Source organism: Carcharhinus amblyrhynchos, chromosome 35 (genome assembly GCF_965287045.1).
Source record: "Carcharhinus amblyrhynchos chromosome 35, sCarAmb.v2.hapA, whole genome shotgun sequence".
Classification (NCBI taxonomy): Eukaryota; Metazoa; Chordata; class Chondrichthyes; order Carcharhiniformes; family Carcharhinidae; genus Carcharhinus; species Carcharhinus amblyrhynchos.
The window spans coordinates 7,328,768-7,352,702 of record NC_137358.1 but is presented as its reverse complement, the minus strand read 5'-3'; the positions used below and the strand labels follow the sequence as shown (position 1 = coordinate 7,352,702).

The 23,935-nt window shown below is 44.9% G+C and overlaps 1 protein-coding gene across 1 annotated transcript in view; it reads left to right on the top strand.

Moving 5' to 3' along the window:
• The window catches only part of emc10 (ER membrane protein complex subunit 10), a 59,107-nt gene that overhangs the window by 14,720 nt on the left and 20,452 nt on the right, over positions 1 to 23,935 (top strand). The window contains exons 5-6 of the mRNA XM_080217670.1: positions 14,966 to 15,147; positions 16,747 to 16,840. Coding sequence (XP_080073796.1) covers positions 14,966 to 15,147; positions 16,747 to 16,840 — 276 coding nt within the window. The remainder of the gene's footprint in view (positions 1 to 14,965; positions 15,148 to 16,746; positions 16,841 to 23,935) is intronic.

Below are 23,935 nucleotides of genomic sequence, written 5' to 3'. Positions count from 1 at the left end.
GATTGTTGAGCGATGTGGAAGGTTGTTCAATTATAGACTTTATTGCTGGTTCATGTCTGGCGGCTGGTAATCTGAACTTGTTTATGACATTCCTGTCACCTTCCCAAAGGTAGCAAATCACAGACCAAAGCTGCGCGGATTTCACACCCTTGTTCACAAACTGCAACAGATAAGGACTGAAAGAGAGTACGTGCCCTAATAGATGGCAACACTTTGGCATCTGCCTGTTGGTACATCTGTCCACTCCTGTTAGCCGTGCAACTGACTTATCCATTGGCTGGCAGGGTATCTGTGCGTTAAATATAGCTGCTTAGTTTTATTGGTCTGCTAAGAGGAGCTCACTATTTGCTCTTCAGTCTCCCTTGGTTAAGTTGATTGGCTATGCAAAATAGCCCCTTAGTGTCAGAGACTATTAGTATTGTTTATTTATTAAGTTTATTTATTTATTAGTCACAGTAAGTTTACATTAACACTGCAATGAAGTTACTATGAAAATCTCCCAGCCGCCACACTCCCGCACCTGTTTGGATGCACTGAGGGAGAATTTAGTATGGCCAATGCACCTAACCAGCATGTATTTTAGATTATGGGAGGAAACCAGAGCATCCAGAGGAATAAGTCAATGTGAGTGTAACACATTGATGTTACTCTGATACGTCTTACACAGCTGTCTCGTCAACAGAAATATTGGTGTCTGATAACAAGAGAACTTCATTGAGAAGCTCAACTTTTTATATTTTTTATATATGCTTTCCTAAAGGAGGAAGAAAAGCGGGGGCGCCCAGCAGAAACCCACACAGGCATGGAGAGAATGATTGTGTGGAGTCTGCACAGTGAGCCAAGCTAGGAATCAAACCCAGGTCCCTGGTGCAGTAAGGTAGCAGTGCTAGCCACTGTGCTGTCCCATGGGGACTAGAAGGGTAAACGGGGTTAGGGCTTGGGTGGGACTGATGTCGGTCCCGCCCTGATGGGCCGAACGACCACCTTCTGCACTGTAAGGAGTCTTATGATTTTCTAGCAGTAACCTTGGCTTTTGAATTGACAAAGTTCAAGAATTGAAACACAAAAGACGTAAAATGTCACTTTGATGCATCATTGTAAAAAACGATTCCTCCCCTTTTTTTCTCGTTTAGAAATGATGCTTGCAGTTGAGCTTCTCAATGAAGTTCTCTTGTTATCAGACACCAAGATTTCCATTGGCGAGACAGTTGCGTATGATGTATCAGAATAACATCAATGTGTTACACTAACATTGACTTATTTTCTGTTGGTGCTAATGGATACAACAAATTTGATCATTGCAAGCATAGGGCAGAAATTAGAAACATAGAATCTCTACAGTGCAGAAAGTGGTCCATTGAGCCTGCACTAACAACAATCCCACCCAGGCTCTAACTGTGTAACCCAATGTAGTTACTCTGCTAATCCCCCTGACATGAAGGGGCAATTTAGCATGACCAATCCATCAAAGTTGCACATCTTCAGCGTGTGGGGAAAAAAAACCAGAGCACCCGGAGAAGGCCCTTGCAGGCATGTGGAAAATGTGCAAACTCCACGCTGACAATCACCCGATGCTGGAATTGAACCGGGGTCTCCTAGGCGTTGTGAGACGGCACTGTTAACCACTGTGCCATAAAGATTTTTTATCTGGCACAGAATGTTATTAAAGATGACAGTTTTGCAGAAACGCTACAACATTGTAATTCTGACTGTGTAGTTCTGACTGGCCTGCGCATGTGCCTAAAGATTCATTGGTGCCTTACAGTTCCTGTCCTTGCTAATCAATAGGAAGTTGCATTTACAACAGGATGTAAAACCACGTCAATAGAAAATACTGTCCGCTGCTTCACGTAACAGAAATAGGCCACTAAACTGAGCTTCAGTGTCACTTTCAGTGTGGTTTATTCCAACCAGGTGATTACATCCCCCAGTTTCAGTCAATGTTTCATTTTTAAATTGAACCGAAAGAGGGGTGGCATGGTGGCAAAGTGGTTAGCACTGCTGCCTCGCAGTGCCAGGGACCTGGGTTCAGTTCTCGGCTTGGGGCACTGTCTGTGCGGAGTTTGTATGTTCTGCCCGTGTCTGTGTGGGTTTCCTCCGGGTCTCCAGTTACCTCCCATAGTCCAAAGATGTGCTAGTTAGGTGAATTGATCAAGCTAAATTGCCCCTTCGTGTCCAAAGATGTGCAGGTTAGGTGGATTAGTCATGCTTAGTGTCAGGAGGATTAGCCTCTTAGTGTCGGGGGGATTAGCCTCTTAGGGTCAGGAGGATTAGCTAGGATAAATGCGTGGGGTTACTAGGATAGGGTGGGTTGCGGTTGGTGCAACCTTGATGCACCAAAGGGTTTCCTTCTGCACTGTGGGATTCTATCATATCTCAATTATGTTAGTTAAAAGAAAAACAAACATAAGTGCTACTACGAGCTGTAGTGACAAAAATAGTTTATTCTGTAAACTGCGTATACCTACTGCTTATTTACATAGAATGTTTCTTTAAAAATGGCACATAACCAAAGGGCAAAAGGGTGGACATGATTAAATATAAAAGACATCAAGGGACAAAAAAAAATGTTGCAGAATAGTGGAGGAAGTATAAGCTGCTCAGAATTAGCAAATGTTAAAATTGAGAAGATTAAAAGCTCTAGAACGGGATCAGATGGCAAGGTTGAGGCAGCAATGGAAAGAGCAGGCCGAAGAGGAGACGGTTGGTGAATGTTACTGAGATGGACATGGAACTGAACTGAATGTTGAGTTTCCCATCTTTTTTCGAATCCATGAATTTTTGTATGTGTTGACCATTTGTAGGGGTATATGTTAAGGGAGTTAAAGAAATGATATGCTCACTAGCACATGTAAGCGTTCATGTCTTTTAAGTAACTGAGTGATTATTTAAGTAAAGCTGAAAGCCTGACTTTCTTGGGCATTAAGCATGTTCAAAATGGTCTGAGCTGTCCCCAAAATGTTTAGTTATGTATCTAGATTTTTCTTACCTTTTCAGTTGATTTGGCTGAAGGCTTCCTAATTTCCCATCCATTTTTCTTTTCTCGTTAGGATTGTATTCAGTGGAATTTAGAAGAATGAGAGGGGATCTCCAAGAAACTTGTAAGATTCTAACAGGATTAGACAGGGTTGATTCAGAACGTTCCCAATGGTGGGTAGATGGAAGACAGGGTAGGGGCACCTTGTTGGCACAGTGCTTAGCACTGCTGCCTCACAGCACCAGAGGTCCAGGTTTGATTCCCGGCTTGGGTCACTGTCTGTCTGGAGTTTGCGTATTCTCCCCATGTCTGCGTGGGTTTCCTCTGTGTGCTCCGATTTCCTCCCACAGACCGAAAGATGTGCTTTTTCGGTGCATTGGCCATGCTAAATTCTCCCTGTGTACCTGAATAGGCGCCGGAGTGTGGCGACGAGGGGATTTTCACAGTAACTTCATTGCAGTATTAATGTAAGTCTATTTGTGACACTAAAAAATAACTTTAGAACTAGATCCAAAAAGAATGTTCCCACTGTTGGGCGAGAAGGGTCATAGTTTGAGGTAAAGTAACTTTTTGGACTGATGTGAGGAGAAATTTCTTCACCCAGAGGTGATGAATGTGTGGAATTCACTACCACAGGAAGTAGTTGGAGCCAAAATGTTGTCTGATTTCAAGAAGAAATTGGATATAGCTCTTGGGACTAAAGGGATCAAGGGCTATGGGGGAAGGCGGAATCAGGATTTGAATTTGATGATCAGCCATGATCATAATGAATGATGGGACAGGTTCGAAGGGGCAAAACTCCTCCTATTTTCTGCATTTCTGTGTTCCTCTTCCTCACACCCTCCTTCCACACCCCATTTTCTCAGCTGCTTGGTTGTAATATGGTAAGAAGTCTCACAGCACCAGGTTAAAGTCCAACAGGTTTATTTGGAATCACGAGCTTTCGGAGCACTGCTTCTTCAGTAGATGACTCACCAAATAAACCTTTGGACTTTAACTTGGTGTTGTGAGGCTTCTTACTGTGCCCAACCCAGTCCAACGCCGGCGCCTCCATATCATGGTTGTAATTATAGTTTCACAAGTACCAGTTCACGCTATTCTGTACCCGGCTGTGCCATTAAGTATTGATGGGCCAGGTTTTGTTGGAGTTTGGGTATTTAAGTGATGTCAGACTTGACAGTTTTTTTGTGGTGCACTCATCAAAGCCGGCTGTGAACCTTCCATTGTGGATTTGCTGAGAAGCTACAGATTTGATTTATTATTGTCACATGTATTAACATACAGTGAAAAGTATTGTTTCTTGTGCGCTATACAGATAAAGCATACCGTTCATAGAGAAGGAAATGAGAGAGTGCAGAATGTAGTATTACAGACAGAGCTAGGATGTAGAGAAAGATCAACTTAATGCAAGGCAAGTCCATGTAAAAGTCTTAACAGCAGCAGGGAAGGAGTTGTTCTTGAGTTGGTTGGTATGTGACCTCAGGAGACTTTTGTATCGTTTTCCCGACGGAAGAAGGTGGAAGAGAGAATGTGTGTGGGGTCCTGAATGGGACCTAGGGTAGTGCAACATGAAGTAACCAAAGACAGCAACGAAAGAACCATATGGTCATAAAGGAACTATTATGTGTAACCAATAAAGCTGTTCTTGTCTGAGCAACTTTCTCTTTTTTTTCCTGAAAAGAATAAATGTTTGCTTAAATACAAAGCCTAGATTATGCCAAGCATAGGGGTTTTTTAAACAAATCATGTGACTTGAACGTTAACTTCAGCCCAGAACATTCCCTGGCGATCTTGAAAGTACAAGTTATTAGTTTACTCGCTGTGCTTCCTGACCCTTATAAATGTCTATTTTAAATGCTCATGTGGAGCTTTGATTAGATCAACATTCATGCACTTGTCTCAACCCTTGATCTGGCTTAATCTAATCGGACCATCTCCCACTCGCTAAATGCCACATGGTCAACATTTACAGTTTAGTGACAAGATTCCATTAAGTCAGTGTGTTTCACTGGCGCACTTGCCAAACAGAGAGATATGCAAGAGGGAGAAAAAAGCCAGTCAGTGCAATTAGGACCCATTCCAGGACCTGATTGGACTATTTTAATCTTTTTTCCGACCCAAAGCTCATTCCTCTCCTGCCTGTATTACAAATTAATCCAGGGATTTCTGAAAAAATGCTTTTGAATGATTATCTGGCGTGCCAAATGGCAGCCTGTTGTCTAAATGGGCAATTATAAATTTGGAGTTTGTTTCTTAAAGAGATGTATTCTTGTAACGTGCTGCAAAAAGTAAAGACATATCAGAACACTGAATTAGTTGTCCTTCTTTTGGAATTGCTGGTTTGCAGTGTTAAAGGAAGCCGCCTTGTGACAATAATAAAATTAAAATAAAAAACATTAACACTGCAGTTACTGTGAAAATCGCCACACTCCGGCGCCTGTTCAGGTACACTGAGGGAAAATTTAGCATAGCCGATGTACCTAACCAGCACGTCTTTCGGACTGTGGGAGGAAACTGGAGCATCCGGAGGAAACCAATGCAGACGTGAGGAGAATGTGCAGACTCTGCACAGACAGTGACCCAAGCCGGGAATCGAACCTGGGTCCCTGGCGCTGTGCGGCAGCAGTGCCAAGTCTCACAAATCACAGATCTTGGGATCAGCTTTTCTTCGAGTTAGGAGATCTTTATGGCTGCACCGGTTCAGCTGCTAAAATGGGCTCTGCACTCAACTGGCAGAATAACAAAAACCTAAATTTATATAGTGCCTTGAATAAAACATCCCAAGGCACTTTACAGATGCGTTAAAATTTGACACCAAGCCACTTAGACGTATTAGGGCAGGTGGCCGAAAGATTTATCAGATGGTTAGGTTTTGAGGGGTATTTTCCAGGAGTAGAGAAAGAGACGGAAAAGTTTAAGAAGAGAATTCTAGGATCTGGGGCTTTGGCCATTGAGTTCATAGCTACCTTTGGTGAAATGATTTGAAAGGAGGGCGGAAAAGAAGCAGTTATTTCTGAAGCTGTTCAGTAAATCTCTACTGGAACAAAACCAGGTACGGATATGGGTGTATTGGGACTGCACTTACCTATGATTCACCTGACGAAGGGGCTAACCCGAAAGCTTGCGAGTATATTATCAAATAAATAGGTTGGACTAAAACCTGGTGTTGTCAGACTTTTTACTGTGCTTACCTATGAAGCCATTGATGATTGAATCACCTATGAAAATCCCCTGCCTGAGCTCGCACACCAAGCCTAGCCATTTACTGGTGTCTGTGAAGGAAAATCTGCTCTGCAGCTAATGAGTTAAATCAATAACAAGCAGAAATGCATGTCAGGGTGGTGTACATGTATCAATCACAACAGTTCTTCTTGGGAAAGCTAGGTGAAGAGTCAGCATCTACCTTAAGAAGAGAGATGAAGGGGTAAACTGAGGCAGTGAAGCAGGATTTGAAGAAGCTGCATATTGAGCTCCATGGTGTGTTAATAGATATCAGGCCATGTGTTACGCAACCAACTTTTGAATGCTTCAATTGACCTAATCCTCCCTGGGTTAGGGAGGGAAAAAAAGCTCATCAGTGTTCGTGTTTCTGATCACTTGGCGTGATCCTTGCTTTAAAGAATGTGTGCGTGTGCCTGATCGGGACAGGACTGGGTCCACTGGCTAGAGGGGAGATCCCAGATGTTTGGAGAATAACTAATGTTGTTCCTTTGTTTAAGAAGGACAGTAAGAATAATCCAGGTAATTACAGGCCGGTGAGCCTTAAGTCAGTAGTAGGGAAATTATTCAGAGGATTCTTCGAGACAGGATTTACTCCCACTTGGAAGTAAGTAGATGTATTAGCGAGAGACAACATGGTTTTGTGAAGGGGAGGTCATGCCTCACTAACTTGATCGAGTTTTTCGAGGAAGTGACGAAGATGATTGAGGGTATGGCAGTGGATGTTGTCTACATGGACTTCAATAAGGCCCTTGACAAGGTCCCTCATGACACACTGGTCCAGAAGGTGAAATCATATGGGATCAGAGATGAGCTGGCAAGGTGGATACAGAACTGGTTCGGTCATAGAAGACAGAGGGTAGCAATGGAAGGGTGCGTTTCTCAATGGAGGGCTGTGACAAGTGGCGTTTCTCAAGGATCAGTGCTGGGACCTTTGCTGTTCGCAATATATATAAATAATTCGGAGGAAAATGTAACTGGTTTGATTAGTAAGTTTGCGGATGATCCAAAGATGGTGGATTAGCAGATAGCGATGAAGACCATCAGAGGATACAGCGGGATCTAGATTGGTTGGAGACTTGGGCAGAGAAATGGCAGATGGAGTTTAATCTGGACAAATGTGAGGTAATGCATTTTGGAAGGCCTAATACAGATAGGAAATATACAGTAAATGGCAGAACCCTTAAGAGTGTTGATAAGCATAGGGATCTGGGTGTAGAGGTACACAGGTCACTGAAAGTGGCAATGCAGGTGGAGGAGGTAGTTAAGAAGGCATATGACATGCTTGTCTTCATTGGCTGGGGCATTGAGTTTAAATTTGGCAAGTCATGTTGCAACTTTATAGAACCTTAGGCTGCATTTGGAATATAGTGTTCAATTTTGGTCGTGTCACTACCAGAGAGATATGGAGGCTTTGGAGAGGGTACCGTAAAGATTTACCAGGATGTTGCCTGGTATGGAGGGCATTAGCTATGAGGAATGGTTGGAGAAACTTTGTTTGTTCTCACTGGAGAGGCAGAGATTGAGGGGAGATTTGATAGAAGTCTACAAGATTGAGAGGCATGAACAGAGTGGATAGTCAGAAGCTTTTCCCAGTGTGGAAGAGTCAATTACTAGGGGGGGGGCATAGATTTAAGGTGTGAGGCGCACGGTTTAAAGATTTTACGAAGCAAGTTTTTTACATGGAGAGTGGTGGGTGCCTGGAACTTGTTGCTGGGGGAGGTAGTGGAAGCAGATACGTTAGTGACTTTTAAGGGGTGTCTGAACAAATACTTCAACAGGATGCGATATGGTCCCTGGAAAGGGTAGGGGATTTTAATTCATTCGGACAGCATGGTCGGTGCAGGCTTGGAGGGCCGAAGGGCCTGTTCCTGTGTTGTAATTTTCTTTGTTCTTGTCACTGTGATGCCTATTGTCTGTTAACACTTGGTGGCACAGTGGTTAGCACTATAGCTTCACAATGCTATGGATCCAGGTTCGATTCCCGGCCTGGTTAAAGTAAAAGTCAATTTAGTAATCACAAGTAGGCTCACATTAACACTCTAATAAGGTTGCTGTGAAAATTCTCGAGTTGCCACACTCCAGTGCCTGTTTGGGTCCACTGAGGGAGAATTGAGCATGGCCAATGCACTTAACCGGAACATCTTTCAGACTGTGGGAGGAAACCAGAGCAGCCGGAGGAAACCCACGCAGACATGGGGAGAATGCACAGACTCTGCACAGTGACTCAAGCTGGGAGTTGAACCTGGGTCCCTTGGCACTGTGAAACAGCAATGCTAACCACTGTGTCACCCTAGGGTCACTGTCTGTGCGGAGTTTGCATATTCTCCCCGTGAGTGCATGCATTTCCTTAGGGTGCTCCGGTTTCCTCCCACAGTCCAAAAAAAGTGTTGGTGAGGTGCATTGGCTGTGCTAACTTCTCAGTATTATCCGAACAGGCACTGGAGTGTGGTGACTAGAGTATTTTCACAGTAACTTCATTGCAGTGTTAATGTAAGCCTACTTGTGACACTGATAAATAAACTTAAAAAAAACTTGAAGCCTGGGTGAATATTGAGAGTGGTCATTTGGGAAATGTAACGATGGTAGTGCCAGTTGAAACATACCCCAGCCTGATTTAGTACGTTTGGGAGAAAGGGGGAGACCGTTGAACAAACTCTGTGTAGCCTTAAATTAGGGGCAGTTCTGCAGATGCTTTTTGTAGCTCGTAATAGAGTCTGATTCTCCAGAACATTGCTGTCAGCATTTTTCACCAAGTTCTCTCTATCAGAGCTTTTGTATGTTTTTGCTCTTCATCAGATTTAATAGGATGATGCAGGCAGCACTAATAACTGTTCCCCCCCCCCGCAACCCCCAATATAGGCTGGCAGAACAGAGTCTGGTGACAATCAGTTACTTGAACTATGATGGAGTAAAGGTCCCAGGTTGGACCTCAGTCTCTATTGAGTTGGCTGATCTGTTCCAGGCAGCAGTTGAATCACAAGAGTTGACCTCCGTGCCTGACTGCCCCCTAATGGCTGTGACTGCAAAGGGCATGTTAGTGATAGCATTGTGATGGCAACGCCACGTGCAGTCGAATAGCCTTGAACTAACTCTGAAAGGTTCAGGAGAGTTGTTTGTGCTAATGGAACTGTATCTTGATAAGAGTTGGGAGAGGGTAAGAAAAGACACAAGTGTTACACTTGGAGCAGACACATGATGTATTTTGTGTGAAACGGGTACACATTTTTCCAAGATGTTATTGATTCGGTCAGTGTGTTTCCCTCTGCCCAGTAGGGTGATGTAATCATATTTTTGTTTGCCAGCCAGATATATTTAGCTCACCACATGTTTAGCAGGATATATCCTGTATTTCCTTACTATGTATCACTTCCACACTACCATATTAGTCGTGAAGAGGCTGCATAGAATATTGGCGGGGATCTAAATTAAAACCAGATACTGCAGCTCCTATGCAGTCTTTTCTGGGTACCATTCTGGATATGGTCATCTTGATCATCTTGGTGATCAGGTTGCTAGTCTTTTCACTTGCTGTCGAAACTCGACTGTTTCCTTGGCGAGCCTGTTTGTTGGACTTGACCACATACTTGCTAATGGGGGATTTATGTATGACTTATTAGGTTCTGCTTAAACAGCTCCCCATGCAAAGCTGAAGTGTAATTGAGTCAGAGGTTCATTCGATGATCTGTACTGAGTTAATTGTTCTCAGCCCCTGCAGCGGTTGGGGGATGGGGGGGAGGTTGGTGGGGTGGAAGGTGTGTGTGTTCATGTGTCCGTTAATGTCAGCCACCCCAGGCCGAAGGAGGGGCGGCAAATTAGCCACGGTATTGCCATGCTCTTACGATCAGGTGGCTTTGGGAAAGTACTTGTGTCTGGGTTCTACTATGAGGTCAACAGTGTCAAGTCAAGGCTTTCATACCTTTGAAAGTTGAATGATCATTGTGAACCATTGTCTGAATGATTGGCCAACATGCTGGAGGATGACTGACATCTAATCAAATTTATAGTTTATTTGTTAATGTCACAAGTAGGCTTACATTAACACCGCACTGAAGTTACTGTGAAAATCCCCTAGTCGCCACACTCCGGGGCCTGTTCAGGTACGCTGAGGGAGAATTTAGCGTGACCAATGCATCTAATCAGCGTTATTTTGGTCTGTGGGAGGAAACCGGAGCGCTCAGAGGAAACCCCACAGACATGGGGAGAACGTGCAAGCTCCACACAGACAGTGACCCAAGCCGGGAATTGAACCTGGGTCTCTGGCGCTGTGAGCTAGCAGTACTAACCACTGTGCCACCATGCCACCTCACTGTCACTTCGTGAGAATAAGTGCCTTCAGGAGAGAGAGGGAGAGTAAATAGGCAGCAAGAGAAAGCTTTCTTATTGTTAGGTGTGGTGAGTGAATGTTCTCATATGCACAGGAGCATGAATAGACCATACTTGTGCCACATACTTCAGTGAAATAATATGCATGCCTTTATCATGCTCCTCAGAGGCAGGGGAACTTGTTCAAAGCTGTTGTCTTTTTTTGCACTAATTGACGCTGATCTAATGATGTATTAGGTGCAGGCTACTATCCCAGTGATATTTTTGAACTCTAGTGCATAGTGAATGGAGTATTAAAGAATTGGGTATGCACGCACCTGTTGCCTGATACTTCCTGTGATGCATCATTTCATCATAGAAGAATCATAGACTCCCTACAGTACAGAAGGAGGCCATTTGACTCATCGAGTCTGTACTGACCTCAATCCCACACACTTAACCTGGAATCCCCCTGACGCTGGGGCAATTTAGCATTGCCAATCCACCTAACCCGCACTTCTTTGGACTATGAGGGGGAACCAGAGCACAATATAGGCGCGGGGAAAAAGCGCAAAGTCCGCACTGTCACCCAAGGCCAGAATTGAACCTGATGCTGTGAGTCAGCAGTGCTAACCACTGTGCCAACGTGCCGCCCTCTCATGGTGCATTGCAGATTTGTTATTTGCTCTCATGATGTTGATTCAGTCCTAGCAGATGAGCCTTCCAAACTAACTATAATCTTTAATACCTACCTTTTGTCATTAAATGAAGCGTATCATATCAGATCTAGCTAGCTCTATCAGGTGCTTCCATCATTATTCCTCAGTTTCTGTTTGCCTCTCCCTGGTTGCATTGCCCGTTCAGCTGTTATTGGAAACTGCCACATGGTAGAATCTGTCCTTGCACCCAACTTCCTGCCTCAGTCCATTACACAGTTACCAATGTAACTAGCAGATCCCCCTCCATCCAGCCAAATATTTTACCTATATACAAAATGCTTCATGCATTAAATATTGTTTTGTACAGTAAATACACATTAGTTTTCACACCTGTTAACTCAAAGCTGTTTTGTAGTTGAAAATAATTGAAATCTCATTGGTTGGAATTAAACAGTTAGAACTAAACACTGATGGGAAGGTAGTCCTTTTTTTTTCCTAATTTCAGTTTGCGTTAAGCACTATTGACGTGAATAGGTACGGCTAAATTTTGTTTTAATTTGGGCGGCAAGGTGGCAGCAGTGGTTAGTACTGCTATCCCACAGTGCCAGGGACCGGGTTCGATTCCCACCACAGGTCACTGCCTGTGGGGGTTTGCACATTCTCCCCACGTCTGCGTGGGTTTCCTCCAAGTGCTCCGGTTTCCCCCCTCAGCCCAAAAGATGTGCTGGTTAAGTGCATTGGCCATGCTAGATTCTCCTTAAGTATCTGAACAGGCACTGGAGTGTGGCAACTAGGGGAGTTTCATGGCAACTTCATTGCAGTGATAATATAAGCCTACTCATGACACTAATAAATAAACTTTAAAAATCCTTAATTTGACCTCCTTGAGCAATGCCACAGGAGTTTGTGTTGATGTCATTTGCATGCCTGTTTCTCAAACAAATTCCATTGGATTATTTCCTCTTGGAATTCATTTCCTTTGAATTTTAAAATATTTTCCTTGCCATCATTTATATTTATCATCCATATGTCCTTTACTGCTGACAATGTCTAAATGTAGCAGAACATTTTTAGACTTTTAGACTCTTTACACTACTTAATCTTACTCATCTTATCAAGTAAGTCATCACATGCAAAAAAAAGAATGGTGGGTGCACTGAGCCGGTCCGACAGCATCTGTGGAGAGAATCAATCAGTTTGAGTTTCGATTATGGAGCCTTGTTCAAAGCTTTTGTGGTTTGATGAAAGGAACTTGCTTAAATCATTGTGTCTCTTTTGAAGTTTAGTGTAAGGCTTACATTAACACTGCAATGAACTTACTCTGAAATTCCCCTAGTCGCCGCACCCCAGCACCTGTTCGGGTCAATGCATCCAAACCAACGCATCTTTCAGAATGTGGGAGGAAACTGGAGCACCAGGAGGAAACCCACGCAGACACGGGGAGAACGTGCAAACTCCACACAGACAGTGACTCAAGCCGGGAATCGAATCCAGGTCCCGGGAGCTGTGAAGCAGCAGTGCTAACCACTGTGCTAACTTTCATGGGATGTGGGCATCGCAGAGAAGGCCAGCATTTATTGCCCATTGCTGAGGGTATTTAAGAGTCAACCACATTGCTGTGGGTCTGGAGTCATATGTAGCCAGACCGGGTAAGGGCGGCAGATTTCCTTCCCTAAAGAGCATCACTGAACCAGATGGGTTTTTGCCACAATTGATACATGGTCATCATTGGACTTTTAATTCCATATTTATTATTGAATACAAGTTTCACTATCTGCCTTGTTGGGATTCGAACCCAGTTCTCCAGAGCATTACCGCGGATCTCTGAATTACTAGTCCAGCGACAATACCACCACAGCACCGCCTCCCCAATATCTACGGATTTTGCCATTTGAGTTTGTTTCGGATTTCCAGTTTTGTTTTTGCTTTCCATGGTATAAAAAACCCTCTAATTGTAAGCATGAACTTCAACACTTCATGCTGCTTTCACTGCAAATTGAAATGTTAGGTTTTGTGATCACCTTATGGTCTTTGTAATATGCTTTGGGGTCAAGGGACACAACATACTCAGGTACTGCCTTGAGGGATCTTCCATCTCTTCGGATTTATCATTACATGCGTAATATGCATCTCTGTTTGACTGCTTGAATGTGCAGTTACCACTTTTCAAAAATATCATGAAATCTATTTCATTTGAAAGCTATGAAAAGTCCGTTGATCCTATGAGAAGACTGCACAGTAGCTCTAACCAAAGGGTGCAGCCTCTGTTACTTGATGCCAGTGTAAACGTTTCATTACTGGGCCATTACATGGTGCATAGCCCGCAATGTCCCAGTCAGTAGGAGTACACTGTCTCTAGCCTCACGATCTGTTAGCTTTTGGAGAAGCTTGCATTGACCCAGATAGTAACAGTACACCGTCTTGTGTCTGATTATATATTCATTGCGAAGGTCTGCAAAACCAGATTGTTCAGATTAGAGAAGTTGAAGATGTGTATTTATTAGTGTCACAAGTAGGTTTACATTAACACTGCAATGAAGCTGCTGTGAAAGTCCTTCAGTTGCCACACTCCGGCACCTGTTCGGGCACACTAAGGGAGAATTTAGCATGGCCAATCCACCTAATTAGGACATTTTTCGCATTGTGGGAGGAAACCGGAGCACCTGAAGGAAGCCCATGCAGACACAGGGAGAACATGCAAACTCCACACAGACAGTGACCCAAGCTGGGAATTGAACCCGGGTCCCTGGCACTGAGAGGCAGCAAGGTTGAGCTCTTAAAATATATCTGGTTCAAAGCACTAGTAGCTGTACCACAAAACCACACACCAGAAAGTCTGTTCCACAGTAAAATCAAAATACTGCGGATGCTGAAATCTGAAACAGAAAATGCTGGAAAAACTCAGCAGGCCTGGCAGCATCTGTGGAGGGAGAAAGCGTTTTGACTCCCTGTGATGCTTCGAAGAGCCATGGGGACTCAAAATGCTTTCTGCCTCCATAGATGCTGCTGGACCTGCTGAGTTTTTTCCAGCATTTTCTGAAGAATTATTCTGAAGCCATCCAGACCCAAATTAAGTCTATTCTGCATAGTTAATCCCACTGGTGCATCTCTTGGACCCTTGGGCTAGGGAACGGTGACAACAAGCTAAAGTTGCCACTGCTGATTGCTGCTGCATGGTTCCTACTGTAATGTGCAGTGGGGTGAAACTGTTCAGATTGTATGGAAAATTACCGCTTAGCAGAGCTGGCAGTATCTGTGGAACTGTAAGTGTCAGTGCCTTAAGGATTGGAAGCAGAATGTACTGAGAGGAGAAAACAAATGAATAAATCTTGAAAGTGCCAAAGATACCCTAGGCAATTTAAGAAAAGTTCAGAACTTTAAAGTTACAAATTTGATGGTGCTTTCAAAGAACAAAGAAAATCACAGCACAAGAACAGGCCCTTCGGCCCTCCAAACCTGCAGCGACCATGTTGCCGGATTGAACTAAAACCCCCTACCCTTCTGGGGATCGTATTCCTCTATTCCCATCCTATTCATGTACTTGTCAAGATGTCCCTTAAAAATCACTATCTTATCTGCTTCCACTACCTCCCCCGGCAACGAGTTCCAGGCACCCACCACCCTCTGTGTAAAAGAAACTTGCCTCGTACATCTCCTTGCCCCTTGCACCGTATACCTATACCCTCTAGAAATTGACTCTTCCACCCTGGGGAAAAAGCTTTCACAGAAACTTAAGTTGGTGTTTTTACTATTCTATTGGTCAGTTATTGATTCTACTGCCTTTATTTTAATTTTCTTTCTATAGTGCTCTCTGGTTGAGTCTCACCTATCTGATGTAATCACAGTTAACACAGATGTGTCTGGAAATATAATCGGTGTTTCCATTGTAACTGTCCCTGGTTCTTGCAACGGAGCGGAGGTGGAAGATGTGGATCTGGAGGTATTTAACACAACTGTGCACCTAATGCAGCCAGTCCTGGCATCAGCGTGAGTATTTTTCTGTGTGCATGTATTTTTGTAACTCTCTTTTGATCCTATATATTTTTCTTGTGATCTGATTCAAATAAATTGTTAGATGCTGTGGTAAAGTAGAAGGTAAAGTTGGCATGTTCCCAGACGACCATAGGCTTTTGAGGGGAAGAGCTGATTGGTGGCGATCTATTCTGAGGGTCACCACACCTCAGGCGAGGTTGAGAAGGTGGGGCTTTAATGAATGACTTCAGGTGGTACGGGATTTGAACCTGCGCTGTTGGCATCGCTGTGCATCATGAACCAACTGTCCAGCAGCTGAGGTTTCTCGACTCGCGTTTGTGGATAAATCACACGTCAGATGATGCAAATTAAAAATGTGGAATGTTACCAGGAAAGGTAATTAAAATTGGCAATGTAAGTTGATTCTGGAAACCAAAGATGTGTTGGTTAGGTGGATTGGCCATGCTAAATCGTCCCTTAGTGTCAGGGCGACTAGCTAGGGCAAATGCTTGGGTGGAATTGTGGTTAGTGCAGACTCGATGGGCCGAATGGCCTCCTTCTGCACTGTAGGGATTCTATTATTGTATGTATTATTATCTAATGTGTTTTTTGAGAGATAATGGATTGAAGGAAACAATGAGGAAATAGGTAAATGAGGTTGACGCTGGCTGGAATTCTCCGGCCACCTGCTAGTGGCATTGGTCCTGCCAGCAGTTAGGGAAATCCCGTTGATGGTGGTGGGACCAGATGATCCTGCGGCTAGCGAATGGCGTGCCACCTCTCACTGTCAAGAAAGCTGCTGATGGGATGCTGGAGAATTCTCAGTTGACTCTGGAGGATATGTGAATGAACTTGGCGTCCATGCATATCCTCTAGTGGGAGTTATTGATAACAACTGCGCACAGAAAATGTGGCAGATTCTCTTTTAATCCTTTTAGCGCAGGGATTACTGAGACCGTGTGTAATGCCATTATCAGTGTCCCGACTGAGATTAGCCAATTTGGCATGTCTCAGTCTCTAGCCTAGAAGCTTCCTGGCCTGTCTGGCGCAATTGTCTCTGTGCAGAGCAAGGTCAATGAGTATTGTAGATGCTGGCATGTAAGTTGATGTTGAAGCTTCAAAAAATCCATTCAGAAACAGGGGCCATCTAGTGTGCCGAGTATAAAAACAAAACAGCGGTGTGCCATTTTGAAATGTCATCTGTTCTAGCGCAACGCGTGGGCGTGTCTTAAACTCCCGTGCACCTTTTATAAGGCACCCTGCTTGATCTCTTATGCCCAGTTATAAAGTAAATAAGCACCTATTTGTGGGGAGAAAAATTGAGGCTGACTCTAAGTACATGCCTGACGTGTCATGATCGCAAAGGGAAGTGACTCGTACACCAAGTATATGAAAAAACACGATATGTGGGGTTGGAAAAATGGAACAGTCTCGTGTTAAATATATCATGCCAAAATTTACAGTAGTTTTGTGAAATAACAGAACAGCAGAGCGAACTTGCAAAATTCCATTTTTGTTGGCTACACTTTTAATTGATCATCTCTCTAAACTATTAAGATATATCAGCCTGCCTTCCTGACACTCCTCTAAATAGTTTTTATTGTTGCGTTCCAGGCCAGAGACAGCCGCATTTATTGAGCGGCTGGAACATGAACAGGCCCAGAAAGCGAAAAACCCGCAAGAGCAGAAGTCATTCATTGCAAAATATGTAAGTTGGCCCTTTAGGGGGAAGAAGCTGTATTAGCTTCTATGTTTATTTCGGTAAAATAAAATGGTGTAATAATCTTGCAGAATGAATGCACTATAAGGAAACTTCAGAAGGTATTTAAGAACATAAGAACATAAGAACATAAGAAATAGGAGCAGGAGTAGGCCATCTGGCCCTTCGAGCCTGCCCCGCCATTCAATAAGATCATGGCTGATCTGTCGTGGCTCAGTTCCACTTTCCCGCCCTCTCCCCATAACCCTTAATCCCCTCTCTTATCAAAAACCCATCAACCCGCTTCTTAAAAATATTTAGCGAGGCAGCCTCCACCACTTCAACGGGCAGAGAATTCCAGAGATTCACCACCCTTTGAGTGAAGAAGTTCCTCCTCAACTCCGTTCTGAACCGCCCCCCCTTTATCTTGAGGCTGTGCCCCCTAGTCCTACTGTCTTTTTTGAGCGGGAAGAGTCTTTCCACCTCTATCCTATCCATCCCATTCATCATCTTATACGTCTCAATGAGATCTGCCCTCATTCTTCTAAACTCTAACGAGTACAAGCCTAGTTTATTCAGCCTCTCCTCATAGCTCAACCCCCTCAACTCCGGTATCAGCCTAGTAAACCTCCTCTGCACTCCCTCCAAGGCCAAAATATCCTTGCGCAGGTGCGGCGCCCAAAACTGCACACAGTACTCCAGCTGCGGCCTCACCAATGCCCTATACAGCTGCAGCAAGACCTCCCTACTTTTATATTCAATCCCCCTCGCTATGAAGGCCAGCATCCCATTCGCCTTCCTGACCACCTGCTGCACTTGCAGGCTGGGTTTTTGCGACTCATGCACAAGGACCCCGAGGTCCCTCTGCACCGTCGCCTGCTGCAGTTTTTCGCCACGTAAGTAATAGTCCTTCCTACCATTCTTCCTACCAAAGTGGACCACCTCACACTTGCCAACATTAAATTCCATTTGCCATTTCCTGGCCCATTCGCCCAGCCTATCTAGATCCTTCTGCAGACTCTCCACACCCTCCGCACAATTTGCCTTTCCCCCAATCTTGGTGTCATCAGCAATTTTCGACACCCTACACTCGGTTCCCTCCTCCAGATCATCTATATAAATGGTAAATAGCTGAGGCCCCAGCACCGACCCCTGGGGCACCCCACTAGTCACCAACCGCCAATCCGAATAGCACCCATTGACCCCCACTCTCTGCCTCCTATTTGACAACCAATCCTCTATCCACGCTAACACCCTACCCCCAACTCCATGTCCTCTGACCTTCTGCAGTAACCTCTTGTGAGGTACCTTATCAAACGCCTTCTGAAAATCCAGAAAGACCACATCCACCGGCTCTCCTCTATCCACCGCCCTAGACACATCCTCATAGAACTCCAGTAAATTTGTCAGACACGACTTCCCTTTAATGAAACCGTGTTGCGTCTGCCCTATCAAGCAATTCCCTTCAAGATGCCTCGCAATTTCCTCCTTAATGACGGATTCTAACATTTTACCTACCACAGACGTTAAACTAACCGGCCTGTAATTCCCCGCCTTTTGCCTGGCACCCTTCTTAAACAACGGCGTAACATTAGCCGTTTTCCAATCCTCCGGCACTTCCCCGGAATCCAGCGACGTCTGGAAAATAACCACCAAGGCATCCACTATCACCTCCGCCATTTCTTTCAGAACCCTCGGATGCATTCCATCCGGTCCTGGGGACTTGTCCACAATCAGCCCCTCCAGTCTGTCGCGCACCACCTCTCTAGTAACAGTAATGTCATTAAGACCCTCCAGTCCTACCACCTTTCCATCGCTAACACCCGGCAAATTATTCACGTCCTCCTCCGTGAAGACAGAAACAAAAAAGTTATTCAAGACCTTAGCCATATCCCCATCCCCTACCACTAGGTCCCCTTTCTCATCCGCTAAGGGACCAACGTTCACCCTAGCCAGCCTCTTCCTTTTTATATATTTATAAAAACTCTTGCTATCCTTTTTTATATTAAGCGCTAGCCCAGCTTCATAGCTTCTTCTACCCTCCTTTATCAACTTTTTTGTCAATCTTTGTTGACATTTAAACCTTTCCCAATCCTCTTCTCGCCCACTGCTCTTAGCTACTCTAAATTCCTCCGCTTTTAATTTAACACTTTCCTTCACCTCCTTCGTTATCCACGGCTTATTACCTCTCTTCCTACTGTCCTTTTTAACCATCGGAATAAATTTCTGCTGAGCACCAAGAAAGATCTCCTTAAAGATCCTCCACTGCTCCTCAGCAGACCTACCTTCCAACGCGCTCCCCCAGTCCACATTCGCCAATTCTTCTCTCATCCTACCATACTCCCCTCTATTCAAACAAAGGACACGTGTCCGGGAACCCACTTTCTCCTCCTCCATCTGCAACAGAAACTCCACCATACAATGATCACTCTCTCCAAGAGGATCCTTCACCTCAAGGTCCCTAATTCTACCCGCCTCATTACATAGCACCAGATCCAAGATAGCTCGCTCCCTCGTCGGCTCCAACACACACTGTTCCAGGAAACTATCCCGGCAGCATTCCAAGAACTCCTCCTCGAGCCCACCTCGTCCAACATGGGTCGACCAATCAATATGCAGATTGAAATCCCCCATAACTACTGCCGTCCCATTCCTGCACGCCGCACTTATTTGCGCATTAACAGCCCGCCCCACCTCCAGATCATTATTCGGGGGCCTATAGACGACACCCACCAGCGTCTTCCTCCCTTTGCTGTTCCTAATCTCCACCCACAACGATTCCACTTTCTGCTCTTTGGCTCCGATATCATCCCTTGCTACCACCTTGATGCTGTCCTTAATCAGCAGAGCTACGCCACCCCCTCTTTCCTCCTGCCTATCCTTCCTAAACACTTGATAGCCCTGTACATTCATCTCCCAGTCCCTGTCACCTTGCAGCCACGTCTCTGTAATGGCCACCAGATCGTATCCATTTGTGTCGATCTGCGCCACCAGCTCATCCACTTTATTCCGAATGCTTCGTGCATTCAGATAAAGCGCTTTCATCCCAGCCTTCTTCTGGACCCTATTTGCCATAATGCCACCACTTGGGACATCCTCAGCCTCTTCCCTTACCTGTACCCTATCCTTAACTTTAGACCTCCTAACATCACCTACCCTCGCACCCTCCCCCCCCTAATTAGTTTAAAGCCCTGTCTACAGTCCTCTTTACTCGATTCGCCAGCACTCTGGTCCCAGCACGATTCAGACCAACCCCATCCCGCCCGAACAAGTCCCACCTACCCCAATACTGGTGCCAATGCCCCATAAATTCGATCCCATTCCTCCCACACCAATCTCTGAGCCACCCATTCACTTCCTTTATCCTGTCAACCCTACGCCCGTCTGCACTCGGTTCAGGCAGTAGCCCAGAGAAGACCACCTTGTCGGTTCTACTTTTTAATTCCATTCCCAGCTTCTCATACTCCCTCCCCAGATCCTCAGTCCGCACTTTGCCTACGTCGCTGGCACCCACATGTACCACCACAACTGGGTTCTCACCCTCCCACTCCAGATTCCTCTGCAGCCCAGCTGCGACATCCTGTACCCGAGCACCAGGCAGACAACACACCCTTCTGTGCACTTTGTCATTGTGACAAAGGACAGTGTCAATACCCTTCACCCCACTATCTCCAATCACTACTACGTTCCTTTTCCCCTTCTCTTTGCCTATGTCCTGCTGCATCACTGTACCGTGTGCAGTTTGCTCACCAACCTCACCTGCCTCGTCCTCTTCCAGACTGGAAGCAAGAACCTCAAACCTGTTATGCAGATTAAGAGGCTGAGGCCTCCGCTCCTCACCCCCCTTCCTCCTCCCAGCAGCCCCCTTTTGTTCCTGACCCTTAGATTTAGACAGTCTAGAGGGGGTGGATGTCACTTGCACCCCATTGACAATGGCACCCTCTCTCCCCCTGATGAGCCTCAGTGTCTGTAGCTCAGAGGCCAGCTCATCCACCTTGAGCTGGAGCTCCTCCAGCAACCTGCACTTACTGCAGACATGGTCACTGGGAAGGACCCTGGGGTCCACCAGTTCCCACATCATACAGGAACCGCACATCACATGCCCCTCCATTATTCAATATAATTTGTTGTGGGAAAAAATTTTTTCCTTGTTTCTTGCTGTAGTAGTTTTGAAAAAAAAATATTTTTTTTTCCTTGTTCTTTCCACCTGGCCTTTTTACCTTCCAGCCCTTTTTGATATTAAGCCCTAATAGCTCACTCTGCTTCCCTCTCACTCCGCTGCCCGCTCCGACGCTGCCCGCTATCTACACCAGGCCTCCTTTTAAACTTGGCGCTGATTTAAAGCTGATGGGCCACAACTGCCTGATAATCACTCCCTCACAATTCTTAAAGCAGTAAATACAATAAGTAAATGCTTTAAACAGTTCTACAAAGAACAAAGTGCTTTAAACTTATTTTAAACAGGTTTTTAACAGGTAAAGTCTTAGCTTTCTCTCTGATGCTCCTTCCTCGTCTGCTCCAGCAAACAATGTAAGGCTTCACCGTGTGGACACTTGATAATTAAAGCTGATGGGCCACAACTGCCTGATAATCACTCCCTCACAATTCTTAAAGCAGTAAATACAATAAGTAAATGCTTTAAACAGTTCTACAAAGAACAAAGTGCTTTAAACTTATTTTAAACAGGTTTTTAACAGGTAAAGTCTTAGCTTTCTCTCTGATGCTCCTTCCTCGTCTGCTCCAGCAAACTTGCAAGTATTGTATTTTCCAGGAGCCACACAATTGCTGTGTGATATTGTGCCATTTAAAAGGGTGAAAGTGTGATATTATGTGTGTATGCATGGAGCTCTGGAACTGATAGTGAAATAAAACCAGCAGCTCTTTATCTCAACTCAGAATCCGTAGCCCATTAACCCTGCTGCAACTCATCCACAATCAGGTATTCTTTAAAGTATGGGGCTAAAGTTTTCTCGGCACCTGTGGTGGCTCAGTGAATAAATGCATTGCCTGACATGGTTCTGTGCCACAAAGGTTTCTGGTTCAGGCCACTGTTGAGTTAGTTTATTTCAATCTGGCGTAAATTGGTTTTCCTAAGTGGCTCTTGTGCTTGAAGGGACCAAAGAAGAATAATGATTCCTGCTGCTAGTTACCATGTGGCTACTCCTCCTGGAATATCCGCGCTTGCTTGGATACTGGGTAACAACACAGTTGTGTTTGGCTGTGTTCCTCCCATTTTCAAATGACTGCACACAGCCGCTCAAAGAAGAAAGAAAAGTACAGCGCAAGAACAGGCCTTTTGGCCCTCCATACCTGTGCTGACCCTGATGCCCTAACTAATCAAAAAAAAATTCAGCCTTACTTGGTCCGTATCCCTCTATTTCCTCTCTATTCATATACCCAGCCGGATGCCTCTTAAGTGTTGCTAATGTGCCTGCTTCCACCCCCTCCTCTGGCAGCACGTTCCAGGCACCCACCACTGTCTGCATTAAAACCTTGCCCCGCACAACTTCCTTAAACTTTCCCCCTCTCACGTTGAACCTGCACCCCATTGTAATTGATATTTACACCCCAGGAAAAGGCCTCTGACTATCTGCCCTGTCTATGCCTCGGATAGCTTTGTAGACTTCATATACGAGAGGGCAGTTAGACAAGGTACCTGAGGGGTAAACTGTTACTGTAAACTGTTTTTTGATTTGGTTTATTATTGTCACGTGTATTAATATACAGTGAAAAGTATTTTATCTTGCACGCTATACAGACAAAGCATATCGTTCATAGAAAAGGAACTGTGTATTAAATATATCCGAGGATGACTGGCACCTATAATTCAGAAAAAGATGTGAGAACAGGGAGCCGGGGTGGGGGAGAAATAGAAGTATTAGTAAGAAAAATACTCTTCCTTTCATCCTCAAACAAGCTGCAGCCACAGATATTATAAATAGAGCAGGCTTGAACGACATATCTGATGACACTGACACATCCCTTAATGTGTTACTGTCATTAGTGTGCAATACATCTAGGTACATTTACTGCTACTAAGCAGTCAAATAAAATTCAACACTTCAGTTAGAGTACTGCGTCGAGATGAGGAACAGACAAGATTGCTCGTAATCAGACATGGAGACTAAGATCATCTTGCCCATGCAAGTAAACTGAGTGACTATGAGGGAACTTCAGTCCAAGAATTTCACGCTCACTCAACATGCGTGGGAGAGAGCCAATTTTTTTTTTCCCCTGAATATTTAAGTGCCAGTTTTTGCTAATTTTGCTTTTCAATATTTAATGCTGATTGCAGTGAGCTAGTTGAATGCGAAAGTGATCAGATGCAGTAGCCCCCGTCTTCTGTCATTACTGCTGCAAGCCTGTTGTGACTTTCTAGAAATTGGCAGTTGTCCAGCAAGTTGACGCTGAGAGCTTTATGGAAGTCTGTCTCCATCTGGAGTCCTCTCCTCAGCTGCTTTTGGCAGTTTGTCTCTTCTTGAGTCTGAGCTCTTGAAGCTGATGCGAACCCCCTCCACATATGGACTTTGCAGCTGGAGGTTGATGAAGGAATCTGCAGCCGTGCTAAAATTGACAAAGACTGGTTTTAATTGTAGCTTTGCAGTCCTAATTTTCTACCCTTCTTGCTCCCTTCCAATGGCATTTACTCTTACGGGAGTAGTTTTGCAGAACATAGAATCGTCATATCATTAGGGCGACACGGTGGCACAGTGGTTAGCACTGCTGCTTCACAGCTCCAGGGACCCGGGTTTGATTCCCGGCTTGGGTCACTGTCTGTGTGGAATCTGCACGTTCTCCACGTGTCAGCATGGGTTTCCTCCCACAGTCCAAAGATGTGCAGGTTAGGTTGATTGGCCACGCTAATTGCCCCTCAGTGTCCCGAGATGCGTAGTTTAGAGGGATTAGCGGGTAAATACGGGAATAGGGCCTGGGTGGGATTGTGCTCGGTGCAGACTCCTTGGGCCAAATGGCCTCTTTCTGCACTGTAGGGTTTCTATGATATCATCATAGCATCTCGACAGTGCAGAAGGAGGCCATTTGGCCCAGTGCAGCACTGACTCTCTGGCGGAGTAGCTTACCCAGGCCCTATTCCCCACCCTATCC